The sequence below is a fragment of the Platalea leucorodia genome, assembly GCF_965183815.1.
Source record: "Platalea leucorodia genome assembly, chromosome: 3".
Classification (NCBI taxonomy): Eukaryota; Metazoa; Chordata; class Aves; order Pelecaniformes; family Threskiornithidae; genus Platalea; species Platalea leucorodia.
This window is the reverse complement of record NC_138825.1, coordinates 94,494,716-94,510,209: the sequence shown is the minus strand read 5'-3', so window position 1 is coordinate 94,510,209 and position 15,494 is coordinate 94,494,716. Positions and strand designations below refer to the sequence as shown.

General features: G+C 37.3%; 1 protein-coding gene across 49 annotated transcripts in view; it reads left to right on the top strand.

The window, feature by feature from the left end:
• The window catches only part of RIMS1 (regulating synaptic membrane exocytosis 1), a gene marked incomplete at both ends in the record, with an annotated part of 339,260 nt that overhangs the window by 171,972 nt on the left and 151,794 nt on the right, over window positions 1-15,494 (top strand). For 36 of the 49 annotated variants that reach the window (XM_082307794.1, XM_082307782.1, XM_082307781.1 and 33 more), the window contains one exon: window positions 14,306-14,386. In XM_082307794.1, coding sequence (XP_082163920.1) covers window positions 14,351-14,386 — 36 coding nt within the window. Of the gene's footprint in view, window positions 1-718; window positions 771-13,466; window positions 13,535-14,275; window positions 14,387-15,494 lie in introns of those variants that run through there. The other 13 variants (XM_082307779.1, XM_082307796.1, XM_082307777.1 and 10 more) reach the window with 3 other exon arrangements.

The window sequence follows — 15,494 nt, the reverse complement described above, 5'->3', positions numbered from 1 at the left end:
CATGCACACATCTATTATGTAAGAGAAGTATTAGATCACCCCATTAATTTGTAAAAAATGGTAAATTTTTTCAAGGGCCATTGTGTTTTCAGTGTGCTAGAAGTAAATCTACAGCTTGGGAAGTTTTACATAACTTAAACCAGCCACATTTGCTTTACATGATTGCTTCATTTATGCAGTTCGTTAAAACTTGTTCAGCCCACCACTGCTGAATATAAATAATAACTGCAGCAGTGGTATTGATTACTTAGGTACCTGAGCTTGTGTCTACTGTTGGCTTTAAAGCACTAAGAAACTTCTTTCCTGTTCTATCCGGAGAGGAAGGAGCTTTTTTTTCCCATCTTGTTTCCTGAGGAGCATTAATTTTGGATTCCTAAAATCATTAACTCATTCTAGACACTGCAACTCCTTGTCATTGCAGCAAGCGTGTATGAACTAATGCAGTAATCAATGCTTGCACTACACTGCAGAGATTTGTTTTGATGACAAGAGCTCTTGTAGCCCTGTTTGGTGTCACCGGTGTTGAATGTTTGACGCTGCAGAATAATTTGGCTTAGAATCAGGACGCAAGGACCTTAGGGACTTCTTTTATATCATCTCCTTCACACTGAAGTGGATTTTTGCTTGCGTTACGTTTTTGCTACAGTTGCAGGCTGGAATTCAACAACCTACTAGATGCCAGTTGTGCTTTTTTAACCATTCTTTTGCTGATGCTGCTATGTTTGCTGGGTTTCTTCAGTTTCTGCTCCATACGTTGCATTCAGGGACAGGTAAACAAGTGGCTATACAGTGCTGAGGTTTTAGATATATTTTTATATTTTATATTTTTTAAAAATATCTCTTTCTATAAACAGATTTCGTTAACAGTACAGTTTGAGTGAGGACATTGTGTCCTCTGAATGTAAAGTATTATTTGTAGCAAATATTTAGCTTAAGCAGGGAATAAGGAACCATCTTGCTTGTAAATCTGTGTTTCAGTTATGTTTATACTTTGAAAGCTCGTGTCAAATATAATTTGACATTAGTGATGCTATCTGGCATGAATTTTTAAACAAAAATCTGTATTTTGAAAGCACACATCAAAATGTAAATGTGTTTCTGAAAAGGAATAATAATAATATTCCGATTGCATTATGATTATTTTGCATTATGGAGATGTCATGGATAAAGAATTTAAAGATTTACTTCAGGAAACAATTTATCATTCCTGTGTATTATTTCTCTTTAGCAGAAGACAATCGATGTGTCCTTGATCCCCTGAGTTGTGCTATTGTTAGTAGCTTTAACAAGTTCAGAATGGGATACGATTCTGTTACTTTTATTTTTGCATATTATTTTGGGGGAAAAAATCATCAAACCCACGTACATAGAATAAGAACATGTTTGTTATAGCATAATATACAGTTACGGTTATAATAATAATATATGGGTTATAATAAATGCACAGTTGTGGTTATTTTGTATGTTATCTCTGCATCATCATACTGATGCATTGCACTTTCTGAATCAGGGAAGGACACTAGCCCTCTCCTTGGGCGGACAGCAGAATCTGTACTTGGAATGAGGTCCTCAGCTAAATCACTAAACGACCACAGAGGAAAGTGAGAGGAAGGATTGACGATTGCAAGTTCCTTGGGGATTTTGCAGTGTGTTGAGAATAGCAAAGATCTTTCTTTAAAATCTTGTATCTAAGTGGTTGATAACACTGTCTGTAAAAGTAATTTTTAAAAAGTAGATTTTTCACAAGAAGGATTAATCCTAAAGATTGTGTGATAGAATGAGTCATGAAAGAGGTTTTATCCTCTCAAATATTACATCTGTGTTAGTTAACATATATTAAGAAATCTATATGTGAAATTCATTTGTTTTAGCAGAGTTTAGAGGAGAATAAGGGTATACTGAGGGCAGAATCTGGAGAGATGCATTGGAGAATATGAGGTTGAGCAGCAATCAGAACAGAGATGGAACTGAAACAGCAGCAGGAATATTAGGAAAACAAGATGCTGCTAAGGCTGGGAAGAGACAACGATCAGCCTTAGCTCTGCATGGAGTTTAAAGGATAAGACTGGAGAAAACCTTTGGTTAAGATTAAAGCCTTGCACTCTCTCTCACACTTAATATGTTATTTACAGCTACATAAAGAAGGTAAAACACCTATTTCTTCTTCGGGGTACCCACTGTGGTAGACAGCTGTAAGCTGCCTTCCAAAGACCTCTTGCACATCTTGGCATAAGTAGGTGAAGAAGGTGAAGTAGGGCTGGGATTGAGAAGTACAGAGCTGTGACACCCTGCTTTGCAGAGATTCAGGGCTGTGCTGTGGGCAATGGCATACAGCAGCACGTCTCCAGCCTTTGGAATAGCATGGAATTGGGAGAACTCAAAGATATTTTAAAATGACACTAGCCTCACATTCTGTCATCCAGTTTTGGTCTCTTGAGAGCATTTGACTTTTTTGTGGAATAGACTGTAGAGTTATAAAGGACTATTAAACCAGATCATCTGGCCATTGAATTCAAGTCATCTGTCTCCCATAACTACACTTCAGTTAAGCTAAATATTCCACTCTGAAAATTTAACTGTGTGCTGCAAGGAGAGAACCTGAGAGACTGAGCTGTCACCAAGGTCACTGTCATGTCAGGGTGTTGGTTAGATGGAAAGGTGCCCAGAAGACAAAACATGATGCAGAGTAAAGCAAAATCAAGAAACAACAACAACAAAACCTTAAGTTCTCCACCAGTTTGACCTATGGAGGTATTTGGTGGTAAGTAGTAGGCAAGGATAGCTGAGCCTGGCCTCTGCCCAACCCTGCTAACGCCTCAAGTGCAAGGGCAATGCTTTTCAGACAGCAGCCACGCTTGTATGCTCCTATTACCACTGTGATAGAGTGTATCTATCTCATCTTCTCGTGCACTGCTAGTCCTTAACTGGTTGACTTCCTTTCCCTGTTTCTACACTTGTTTATCCTGGTCTGAGTGTGAAGCCATTTCCTTGTCGACTCTGAACCAAGTCCTCTTTTTTCCAGTTACTTTTTCCAGTTTGTCAGGATAGCTTTGAAGTCCAGTCCTGGTCTCCTGTAACTGGCCATTCCTTTCTCCTTGGGGTCAAGTCACCTACAAATCTAATATGTTTCTGTTTTATTATCTAGAACGGTAATGTTGACTACTACCATATCCCAGAGAAATGTGACAGACCCTGCTTAATGAAAACTGGGATTTTTTGTTACCAATTTTAGCTGTTTAGAATATGCTTTTCCAAATACCTTTTCAGCTTATACTAGTTTTATTTAGACACTTTTTCTGGTGTGACTCTAACATGGCATGCTCATAAACAAAACTCCTGCTCAACTGAAGATATGTGACATCTGCTGTTTGTTACCTATCATACTGTAGTGGTAGGCAATGAAATTGGCTTAATTTATTACTGACACTTCGATTTTTAGGTCTCATCTCTTCTCTTCTTACTATCTTGAAGGTGATTTGTTTTGTTTTAGCATTTTTTCAGGAATTGATACTAAGATGACTGATCTATAATTTCTAGCCCCTCTTCTCCTCCCCTCTCCTTTAAAAATATGTGCTGTGTTTGCCCTTGCCCAGTTTTGTGGAACTTCATCTGTACTCCACTAATTCTCAAGAAATAATTCTTCCTGGCAATGAGATAGCTTCAGACAAGTCTATAAGTACTCCAGGATGAAGTGAATTAGCCTAGTGAATAATATACAGTCTAGACAGTCTGACCTCTTCCTGCTTTGGCATAACATCTAATTTTTATTATTAACAGACATTGTTACCTTGTTGCTATGAGTTTTACTCGAGTTTATTTTTAGGAGAACTTATTTTTTAAAAGAAAACTTAGCTGCCTTGGTATGATTTGCTGATAGAGCCAAATGGTAGCAGACTCTTTCCATAGTATTCTAGAATGGCAAGTACTTGGTACAAGATACTAAGTACTAGGGACTAAATATTTGCAGAATGATCTCAATTGCTTTTGCATACTTTGCTGTTTGCATTAAATTTTATATGTTTCTAATTTTGTCTTGTGTGCTTCCTGGTACTCTGTCACTGTAAGTTACTCACTCATAGGCAACTTTCCATTGATTGTTCACCTAGAAAACGAAACATTTATGGCTTAGCTGGTTGTGCTTCTGGTGTTGATATTATTTCTTCAAATGCTGCCATGATTGCTGGACTCCTTTTGCTGTTGTGGCTGCTTCCTTATTTTCTCTAAGGTTGGGGTTTTTTAAGGTTTTGTTTTGGTTTTTTTTTTTTTGGTTTTGTTTGGTTTTGGTTTTGTTTTTATATAAAGGTTTTGGATTTTTCTTCTGCTCAGCTTCCGTCCCTTTTCAAAGATCACAAAGTTTATTCACTTTCACATTCTTAACTATTTCCTTTCTACTGGTGGGAAGCAAAGCTCCAAAGGTCCTTTGCCAGTTGCTTTTCTAGTGTCAGTAATCTCCCACTGTGCGCTCCAAGGATTCTTCCTGCTCTATTCCCCTCTGAACTGGAGAAACGAAAGCCTTTAAAACCTCTCATTATCTTCAAATGCAGCATAATGGAGGATTCTGATGAATGCTTACAAAAACCCCAAACTCACCAGGCTCATCTTCCTAATTTGGTGCTCTGGCGTAGGTCCCCATCATGGTACTGCTGAAGTGCTTTTCTCTTTAATCATGATCCAGAGTATTTCATCTGCTGTATTTCCTTCTACAGTCCTGAAACTCAGGACAACCAAGAGGTTTTTTTTCCTCTTCAGACTTTCCTTTTAATCATAATATTTCAGATTAATTATCTCCCCCAGTTTTCATGAAAACGAAATAATAACTTTGATTATGAAATATAATCTTGTTGTTTCTCAAGTGACTTGTGCAGGTCTGAATGATTAACTCTATGTGTGTATGTTGGACAATCAACAGAAAGGCTCACTGTCTCTCTCCCTTCCCATTCCTGTGGTCCTGTGGATAACGAGAAACCTTCCTCCCAGTTGCTGTTGTTTCTGTCAGCATGTTTATAAACACCGTGTATTACCTTCTATATCTGAGCAGAAATGCCTTTCTTCTTTCCCCACGGTAGGCGAAAATGTATGTTCAAATAAGCTCCTCTGGGCATAGCCCATTTTGGTCACCTTATTTGCAGCGGGTGCTGCCAGGGCACTGATACCTCACTGGGCATTGTATCTGTCGGACTTCTAAGGCATGGCCTGCTGTTTAACAGCCTTACATTTTCTTCTGGTATGCTTGTCCTTGTTAAAATTCCTGTCTACTGGCAGCGTAGAAACACCCTGGGGTTTGAGGAGAATTTATTTTGAGTTTTGATTTTGAATCGTAATTTGTTCATAAATCAGTCTTTAACAAATACTAAGATAAAAAATATTCAACTGAATCTTTTTTAGAATTGTCAGGGAAAAAACACCAGAAGAGACCAAAATGAAAATATTACCTTCTTTTGCACTTAACACCTACTCAATTGGTTTAAATGTCCACAGGGGAAAAACAAACAAACAAACAAACAAACAAAAAACAACACACACAGCAGCTGAAAGCTATTTTGTCTACGTGGGCTTTTTAAAATACCTTCTCCCACCTCTCCATAAAAGGCAATTAAACCAAACCAAAAAAAAAAAAAAACCCACAGGAAAGAAAAATTGTGTTAGGCTGGAGAATAGCATGGCATACTTGAAGTGCTGGGAATTCCTTCAGAACAGCAGAAAAGTTATTAAGAGCTGGTCAGACTTTTAGTGTACAGGGAAGCTATGTGTCCATGTCTCCAAAACTATGAGCTCATGTGACTTTTTTGAGATAACTTGCTATACATTTTGCAAAATTCATCGTACACTGAACAAAAATATTATCAAGAGATCATGCCAAAGCTAAAATAGTATTAATTACACACCACAGGAACTCAAATGAAACTGTTTTAAAACAACTTAGTGTCAATATTGAATTGGAATTAAATAACAATAATAAATTTATTCCAAGAAGCTCTAAATTTCAAAAAGGAGATCTCCATCCATCCATCTACAGAATTAGCTTCCATTTAAGAGAGTAATCAAAGTCAGCAAAATCAGCACTCAGAGCTAGCTCTGAGACAACAAATTTTTTCTTAAATCTTTAGATACCACAGTATCAAAAATCAAGTAAAATGTTTGCCTGCTGATTTGAAGTTCTTGGTAGTGCTAACAACTTTTTCTGATATCCTCAACAAAATATTTTTAATAAAGCTTTTAAAGGAACTTTTCAAAGTAATGGAAGTTCATGCATCTTACTTAGTATTTTATATCTAGAATTCTCTCCAGGTTCTTTAACACTTGAAACACACTTTCTGAAGACCTTACAGAACATGCTTCTAAGAGCCATCGCTTTGTGGATCATATATATTCTTGGACTCACATGCTTACAATAAGACTTACACATCCTCAGAATAACATTTTAGACAGTCTCTGAGATAAAAATAAGCATCTAGCTGGAAAGGGTTGATGAACTCTTCAACACTCTCAGTGTTTGAGTGAAGGAACTAAATAATGCTGGCTCAAGGAGTCTCATGAGCAGACTCCCTAGAGATTCAGGAAACTTAGAACAGCTTCCTTGTTACATTCCCTGTGTCCGTATTAAAAGTTTTAGAAACATTCACAAATCCTCAGTTTGTTACTTGACAGGATAGGTTGTGATTTTTGGCTTCAAGCTTCCATTGGCAAGATTAGTAATCTTTGCTTTCAGTAATTTATAAAGCCTTCTAACAACACTGAGATAATTCAGGTTGGAAGTCCACCTTGTGAACAGACAAATGGGCCCAGTTGTTTTTGTGTTGGAAGGTGAAGGTCTTTTGCAAGTCTACCTTTTGAGAAACCTTCTTGAGCCATCAATGACCACAAGTGCAATACTTTCTTATAAAAGAGTGTATGTGTAAACTGTACTCCTCATTAAAAAAAAAATCACAATCCATAAAATAAAAAAGTCTTTGCTAAGTAAATATCTTGATAAGAAGCTCATGTTATATTTTAAACGGTCCACAGAAAATTCACCTTGCACCCAGATAAAAAGAATATATTGAAAGAATTCTTAGTAATCAGCCACTGACAAATCATTCCTTTGCAAAATCAAAAATAATGGTGAATTCGCAAACTCTTGTAAAGAAACAACTATTCAATACTAACTCAGGGAGAAGTCAAGTGGATTTTCTTTTCACTAGTTTCAGTTTAGTATTAGTGTCCTTAACAATTAAAATAGTATTTCATGAGTTCACTGCTTCCTTGTCTAATTACTTCTGGATTTCTGGTTTGCAAATACCAATTAGCATTGCAACCTGCGCTGTGCTCACAATGTAACTACTGCTTTAAGAAAGATTTTTAAACTAAGGGGTTTGTTTCAAAACAAAATGCTGAAGTGTTCATTTTTTGTGAGAAAGAGTATGAAGTGTCCTTATCTTCTAAACACAAAAGTAAAGAATGAACATTTATTTTCAGTGTGTGCTGGATAAGTCCAGGTTGTCAGTTATCTATATCTGAAAGCCTAGTGCTTGGTAGAGCCCCAGAGACCCTTTTTCAATGATTTTCTGCTACTCAGAAATTTAATTAAGATGTAGAAAAGCAATCTTATATCTCATAATTATGTTAAAATGCCTAAATAAATATTGAATTGAGGGAACAATCTGAGAGGCTGGCTCTAGCTTTGGGAGCTATAGGGGTCACAGGCATGTGTGCCAGGTCTGTACTCCACATACAAGTATTATTATATATATGTAAATTGTCATTTGTATGGAGTACTAGTCTTTATTTGAACTTTGGACTCTTACAGTATGTTAGCATTCAGTGTTTAGGACAGGTGCCAGCAGGGAACTCAAATCCAATGCAATTATATATTTTCTGTACAAAATAAAAGCTAAACTTCACAGTCATGTGGTGCATTCTTCCCACATACTGCATGAGCCAGCCTGTCCGTGAACTGCATAAATGGTAAAACACAGACCTTGTTCTGCAAGGATTTAAATTCTTAACTGTAGGCATCTGAAGTGGGTTGGTTTGAGAGCAAGGAGATAACGAGCATTTTTGTGAAGCTTTCTGTATAAATAAGCAATAGGTAGCTTTTGAATTCTCTGCTTGCCACTTAGATGCGAGGGCTGTCTGTCAAGCCAGGGTACTCGTGTTTTTTCTTTATGTGGTTAGTTAGCAACTTGACTATAATGATTTAAACATAAATTGTTTATCTGACATGATAAAATGGTTGGCATCTTTTTTTTTTCTTGGGCATAGAAGTACTTTCTTGCTTAACAATATGACCTATCACGTCTGTGACCGCAGCCAGATGTTTTTGATGGCAATAACAGTGTGCTGAAGACATTTACCAATAGCATGTAGAGTGGTCTTCTAACTCATGAATACTCAGGCTGTGAAGGAGGAAGGCAATCAAGTTGATGCATGGAGTTTCTTTACATTTGTTGTAACTTTCTGTAGGTTGAGGCGTGGCTTCTATTGATTTTTACCTTGGGCAACAATTGATCATTTCCATGAGATACTGATCCAGTTCTATGGGATCTGTGGAAGACGTAACAGAGGATGTTCCAGGTCTTTGATAAGCTTTATTGTTTGTTTAATGCAGGCTATATTTGGCCCTAAAAATTAACAAAGGTAAATACTTAAATGGCTGTTGCATGTGAGAATTAGAGAGATCTAGTCTGACTATATAGGAAGCCAGTTTGCACCTTAATTTTAGATGCAGCCTCTGAAAATAATTGTCTAAGTTTCCTAGTTACGTGATAGAACTGCTTTATTAATTAGCAGCTACATGTTAGGCTCAATTAAGTGCCTAACATGGGCTGACTGACTCTTATCATGAGACTGTCTGCTTCTTGTCTTAAGTAACTGCTGCAAATCTAGCACATCTGGATTTGAGCGAAACACCAGAGCACATTCTTTGCTGAATATATCGGTAGTCTCTGAATACAGTCTGGATGGATTTGGGAAAACATCTTGGGGTATTTTATCTCCAGTATTCAAGACTCTTTGGAAATCGGCATAACTGGTCATACACAATAACGGACTTTCTCATCTTTTGTGCTTGTTTCGGCTTTGCAAGAGAGACAAGGCTGTCATTTCCAGGACTTCGCAGCTTTGCAGGATTTCACTCAAAATCGCAGTATCCCAGCATTAGCTTTTGGTATGGGTAGTGCTGCAGAAGATGAAGTATTTTAGAGAAAATGCTTTTTTGGTGGTGTGAATCTTGCTTTCCCTTTATTTTGAAGGAATGCATGTTGCGGATATAAAAACAACGGCGATTTATTAAAGTTTTACTCCCCATCTTGAAATTGGATCGGAGACTGCAAAAGACTTCTCACAGAAAAAAACTCAACACATTTGTGTCTTGTAAAGTAGATTTATGATTATATCCATCTGTGTCCAAGAGTAAAGTAATCTAGCAGCAGCATGTTAATAGGAAAAATATTTCATTGCTGGCAGGATACAACTTTCGAATTATTCCCTCAGGAAAAAAAGTTTTAAAAATATATACTTATTTCAGTCCATTGGTCTTAAGTAAATCATGCATTATAACTGCAAATGCATTTTTAATGGTATGCTTTAAGTTGAAATACAGTTTTTAAGTTTTAGAAATATATCAGTAATGTACAAAAATAATGGTACGTGTATGTATATTTTCATAGGGGCTTATTATTTTTACATTTTTCATATTTTTAGATTTAAAGCATTGTTTAAAAAGTGTTTAAAAGCAGTTTAAGCCTGTAAATCAATTATTTACTCCTTAGAAAAGTTGTTTTTTCCTCTCCATAATGTCTTAAATTTGTCTTAATTTACTAGTTCTTTTTAGTGACTTTTACCAGTGGAGAGAGTACTCTGTGTATAGGTTTTTTTGTTTTGAGTTTTGGTGGGGTTTTTTTTGAGAAAATCTGAAATTCTGAAACTATGCTCTTAGACTGTAAGTTTTTGCATGTTATTTACCTATTTCTGTATCTCTAAAATACTAGTTCAGTGAAATTATTTTGTGTAATTAAACAAATAGTTCTAGGGTATGGCAGTGCAAGAACGGCATAAATAGGTATTAAGTAAAGAAGCAGCAATGACATAGGATGATCAAGGAGAAATTATTTTTAAAGGTCTAGCTGTAACAGAGTACTTAACTGCAGATATCAAGACCCTTGTGTCAGTGTTGCTAGCATAAAATATATTTTCAGCTCATTTGGGGATTTTGTTCCTTTCTGTTTTAATTTGTGTGTTCTGTTCTATGAGTGTTTATGAATGTGGAATAACTTGCACTTTCCATTGTAAAACCCTTTTTGCAGTTGTAGATTCAACAAAAAGTTTTCATGCCAGTGGTCTATTTCATACTTAATTTTAATAGGAATTTAAAAATTCAGTCATTTTTGAAGAATGTAGACTCTTTTCTTTTTTCTCCCCAATTCATGCATTTTTGCAGCTTTTAAAATATTCACCAAATTGTAGATCTATCACTTTCAGTCGAGAATTTTTGTTTGAAAGCTACCTTTATGCATTCCTGGTGTATCATCTCTGCTCCAGCTCAGTACATCAGCAGTGGCAGTGCAGTTTGTGCTCTCAGCTTCTGAGAGCAGAGAACAAAAGGACCATGGCCGTGGCTGGCTGGGGTGGACGTAGATGGTGGCTTGGAATTTACCAAAGTGCAGAACAGACAGGAAGGGTGAAGGGGACAGAAAGCTAAAGGTTTATGTGTGGGGAGGACGGGGTTGTGAGGATGTAGCTTAGTATCAAGGGGCATGAGGGGAAGGAGGGATTAAAATACTCAACCTGAAGAGAGGACACCAAAGCCAGAAGCAGGAGACAGAAGGTGGACAATGGCAACAAAACGGACAGGGAAGAAAGGCAGCAAAGAGTAGGTAGTGGGTGAGGAGGGAACATTAACAGGTAAGAATCAAGGCAGAAAACATATGAGAGGATCTTGCTACAGCAGGAACTTGGTGGGGAAGGATGCTAGATGCATGAATCAGGTGGTCACGGGTATGCAGTAACCAGGAGGAAGAGGAGCAAGGAAACTTGGACCCAGAAGCTAAAGCTGGGGAAGGAAGAAAGGAGAGCAGGGAGCAATGGGGACAAGAGCAGAAATGTCGTTGAGCGCTTGGACACACACCTCTGCATGCGGGAGCTGACATTTATTCCTGCCTGAACGTTTCTCTGTTGCTGAGCAAATAGCTGTGAAACATGGAGGCAAAGTGTGTTGTGTTTTGCTGGTGGCAGGCCAGCTCACACAGGAGAGAGTTGCTTTTTGGTGTTACCGTTGAGTCCATCACTGAAAATTGGAGAGCTCTGTGCCACAGGTCCCAGCTTACTGCCAGCACTTGGGGTGGCAGTCTGGTTCATTGAATTTGTTGCTCTTGTTGCAATTTTGAAGTCTATAAAGGTGCAAGGAATGATGCTAAAAATAAAACTGAAAGATCTTTAATGTGAAGTTAAGCTCTCCAAAATTGCAGAACTCCAGTAGCTAATGCAACCGTAAACTGCCTTGTGTGGTTATGCATATGATAATAATAATCTGTTTAAAAATAGGCTAGTGCATATGATCAGGTAGATGGCAAGCTATTAAAGATTTTATAATCTACACAACTAGTGTTTCATAATCAGCATCCAAATATTTGTAGAAAAAGAGTCAAAAATAATAAACTCTTCATGTAATTGTATATTTTTTTCCTTGCTAGAAGCATGCTTTGTTTGGGCTTTTATCTAAGGGTAGTTATCTATTCTAGAACACAAGCATCCAATAAAAGCCCAGTGCAGAGGGTATCGGCAATAAGTATCTGACTTTAATGATAAAGTAGGTTTTTTACCTGGTGGCTTTTAAATGATCGGTAAAGAGTTTGTAGGAATGTTGTTAGGAAAGCATGTGAAGAGTTGTTCCATAACAAAAACGAACTCTGGGACATAATACTTTAAAGACCTGGGAAAAAAAATCACTTACGAATTCAAAAAGCAGTATTATTAAACTCTTCCACTAACATATTTCAAGTGACCAAGGTTCTCTGCCTAAGTGAGAGTGAAAAATGCCTGGAGTGCAGGTCTGGATATAAACCTCAGTGAGAAGTGACTGTATTTCCTTCAGGGTCTAAAACTAACCTCTGAAGTGATAGTTCAGATTTTTGTTTGGTGGGGATTTTCTTTGTTTGTATGTTTAAAGGGATTGTAAGCTAAATGGCAGAATGATCTACTTTTTCTCAGATAAAATTAAAAAATACCTCTTGGTTATTTCACATCCAGCTTTTATATACTACTGTTATTGCAAGAGAGCATTACAAAGAGTTGTCGTTCTCATTTCTAATGACACTATTGCGTTTTTGTTAATACACTGTGGCAGTGCCCGAACGGATGAAATAACACCAAGGTTCAGAGCTCACGGGTATATTGTGTTTAAAACTAGTGCTAGCACAGAAATACTTCAGACTTGTTCGTGCTGTATCAGTTTCAGATTTATCCTTCTGTTGGATCTATTCTAGCCTGCATCATTCTCCTATGTCCTTCCCAATACCACCTGCACCCTTCCTCTTTGTAAAGAAAATTGCGCTCTGCATTGCACTGCCTGATATTCTTCCTCTTGCCAATTCCTGCCTTGTCCCTTTCCGTCTTGGAGTGCACAGTTACATCAGTCCTCTATCACAGACAGCTGCCAGTGAAGCTGGTAGATTTTTGCTACCAACTCAGCCTTCTACAGCTGTAATATATTAAGTCAAACTGTAGTTTCCTTAGCTTTCCATGAATTCGTATATACTCTCTCTGGTGTTACACCCTGCTGCCTTTTCTCCCAAACCCTACTCACAGTTCCCCTCCTTGGCCCGATGGGCTCATGACTTCCAGACCGCTGTAATTCATGGATTTATTCTTGATGTACAGAGTATGTAAGTTTGTCCCAAGCGAAATGAAAGATTGCAACCTCATATCTGCTGTTGGCACTGTTTGCTCTATTTGTGTGGCTGTTTTGCTTAGTGTTGTATTATCCTGTACCAGCTCCTGTGCCTCTCTGTCTGTACGGCACCTGTTGTCACAGTATTGATCAACTGCTTGGGAGATTCTCGAGTGTGGTTGACTGTTCTGTCCTTAACTATAGCTAAGTGCCTGTTTTGTGGAGTATTCTCTCTCGTGTCATCATTAGCTGTACTCCTGTGTGTTTGTTCTGGAGACAGGGGGGAGGAGGAGGGCTGTGAATGCGATGCATTGGTGTCCATTCTTGGAAGATGACTGGGCAAAGTCAAAAACAGCTGGAGTGCACAATCGACTCTGAGGTGCAATTCATGAAAAAGCAGAGGTCCAAATAAATGGATTATCGCGTGGATTTGGTTTTATATTATTAGGCTATATTGTTTTCAAATTTGAATCATAACACAGGTTTTGTATTTGCTTCATCAAACTATTGTGTATTAAAATTCATGCATGCAAAAGTAATCATTCATACATCTTTCTCTGTTTGAGAGATTACACATTTCTTTCTATTCATATTCTTCCAGGTGACTTGGATTATTACTGGCTGGATCCTGCCACGTGGCACAGCAGGGAGACATCCCCTATTAGTTCGGTAAGAAATTGGGAAAAAGAGGTTCATAAGTATGAATTAAAATGATTGCTGTTTCTTTGAGTTTAGCATAGATGTTTTGTTGTAAAAAATTACTTTATACAAATTATATGAGAATTTGGTTTATTTGATCATGGAAATTGAAATCAGAAAGAAATTTTCATCGAAATGTATACTAGTAAAATTGCCTGAATTTTAACTGGAATGTAATTCTTTTGTAGACATGATACTAGATTTCACTACACACCACAAAAGCAGCTGTGGGTGTGATGCTGCTCTGGGAGAGATTAGTGACTTTTTCTATTGACTTGGAGTGGGAAAGGATCATTTGGATTTTTATTATATAGTGAACCCATATGGTAGAGCTGTATAACACATATATTATTCTAAAGAACAGAATTTATGAGTGCACTTTTCACGTCATGGAATTTAAAAGTAAATGTTTAATTTTATTACCTCAGGTATGTTTTAAATGTTTAATTGTATTGAACTTAGACTTGTATTATAATTCTACCCGTAGACTTAGTGCTGAGAGTTTTTTTACAGTGGGCATAAATATTTAATGAAGCCAGAGTCCAAGAGATAAAATAATATAAAGCTCAGGTGCAATATGTAACCCATCTGAAGGATGTTTGTGGCTACCATAACATAATGCTCCAGAAATCTTATTGGTTTATAGATGTGCACCTAAATACAGGAAGATGGTTGCACTTCTCTAATTCCACTGCTGTTTTATTTTAACAGCATCCAGTAACGTGGCAGCCTTCTAAAGAGGGAGATCGCTTAATTGGGCGTGTTATTCTTAACAAGAGAACAACCATGCCAAAAGAATCAGGTGCATTGTTGGGGCTAAAAGTAAGTATTACATGGTTTATGTGGTAAATGAAAGAAACTTCCACTGACCTTAGACCTAGAGGTTTAATACACTAAATCAGAGGACTCTCCAATTATATGGTCATTTGACAAAAATATATTCCTCATTTTTAGTAAGTTTTGAAAGTTATATAGATAAATTATCCTTCTATGCAGTCTTGCACTCATCCATGGCAAAGGAGCTGAACCGTTTTGATTAAAAAAGTGTATGTTTATTCAGCTTCCTGTCTGCGAGACGTATACTGCACATTGTCCTGCCTTTTCTAGCCCTACTGTTTGCATTTCAGTCAAGTAATTCATCTCATAATCCACATACATACATGTCATCCAGATGCAAATGTTTACAAGGTCAGTGTTTAAAATCCACACAGCCGTTTGGAAACAGAAATTTTGTAGAAAAACTAAACATTTACACAAAAATTTGCAAAAAACCTTTTAAAGCATGGTAGGGATTGTATTAAATGTAATTCCAGTTAATACAGTGTCCCAAAATTAAGACATTGGCAACACTGTCCAGTTGATTTAAACCCCTAAGTTAGTCATTTGTAGTGGACTTTTAGGTTCATGTCCCTAAATTGCTGGAACACTTAATAGAGAGAGTGCTTTACTTCTGAAGCTGGTGGGGAGTACTGTGTGCCAGTTCAAGAATTTCTCTCTCCGTGTATGTTTTTAACTATGTGGAGCTCCAAAGATGACTGAGAGAATTTAATTTGGGTGTCTTCCTCTCCCCACTGAGAAAAACAGAAACAATGCAAAATATGAAACATTCCCATCCACTTAGGATAGTTCCGTCCCTCGCACGTGACGGAGATGTGGGTTGTCAGTTCTGCTCATCATGGTGGGAATTAAATCAGGAAAGAACCTTGTGAACATGGTAATGGCATGTCCTGGGTAAGAGCCATTTACCCACCTTCAAGTGAGATAGTGTGATGTGGGAATACAGAAGATGAGAACAGCTTCACTCTACTAAATGTCTAGTAGTCTGTAGCACAAGGCTGAATTCTTATGTCAGCAAGAATTTTTTTTTTAATATGTGAGAAAAAAAATGTTATGAGCTAAGGCCCCCACTGATAAATTTAACACATTATCT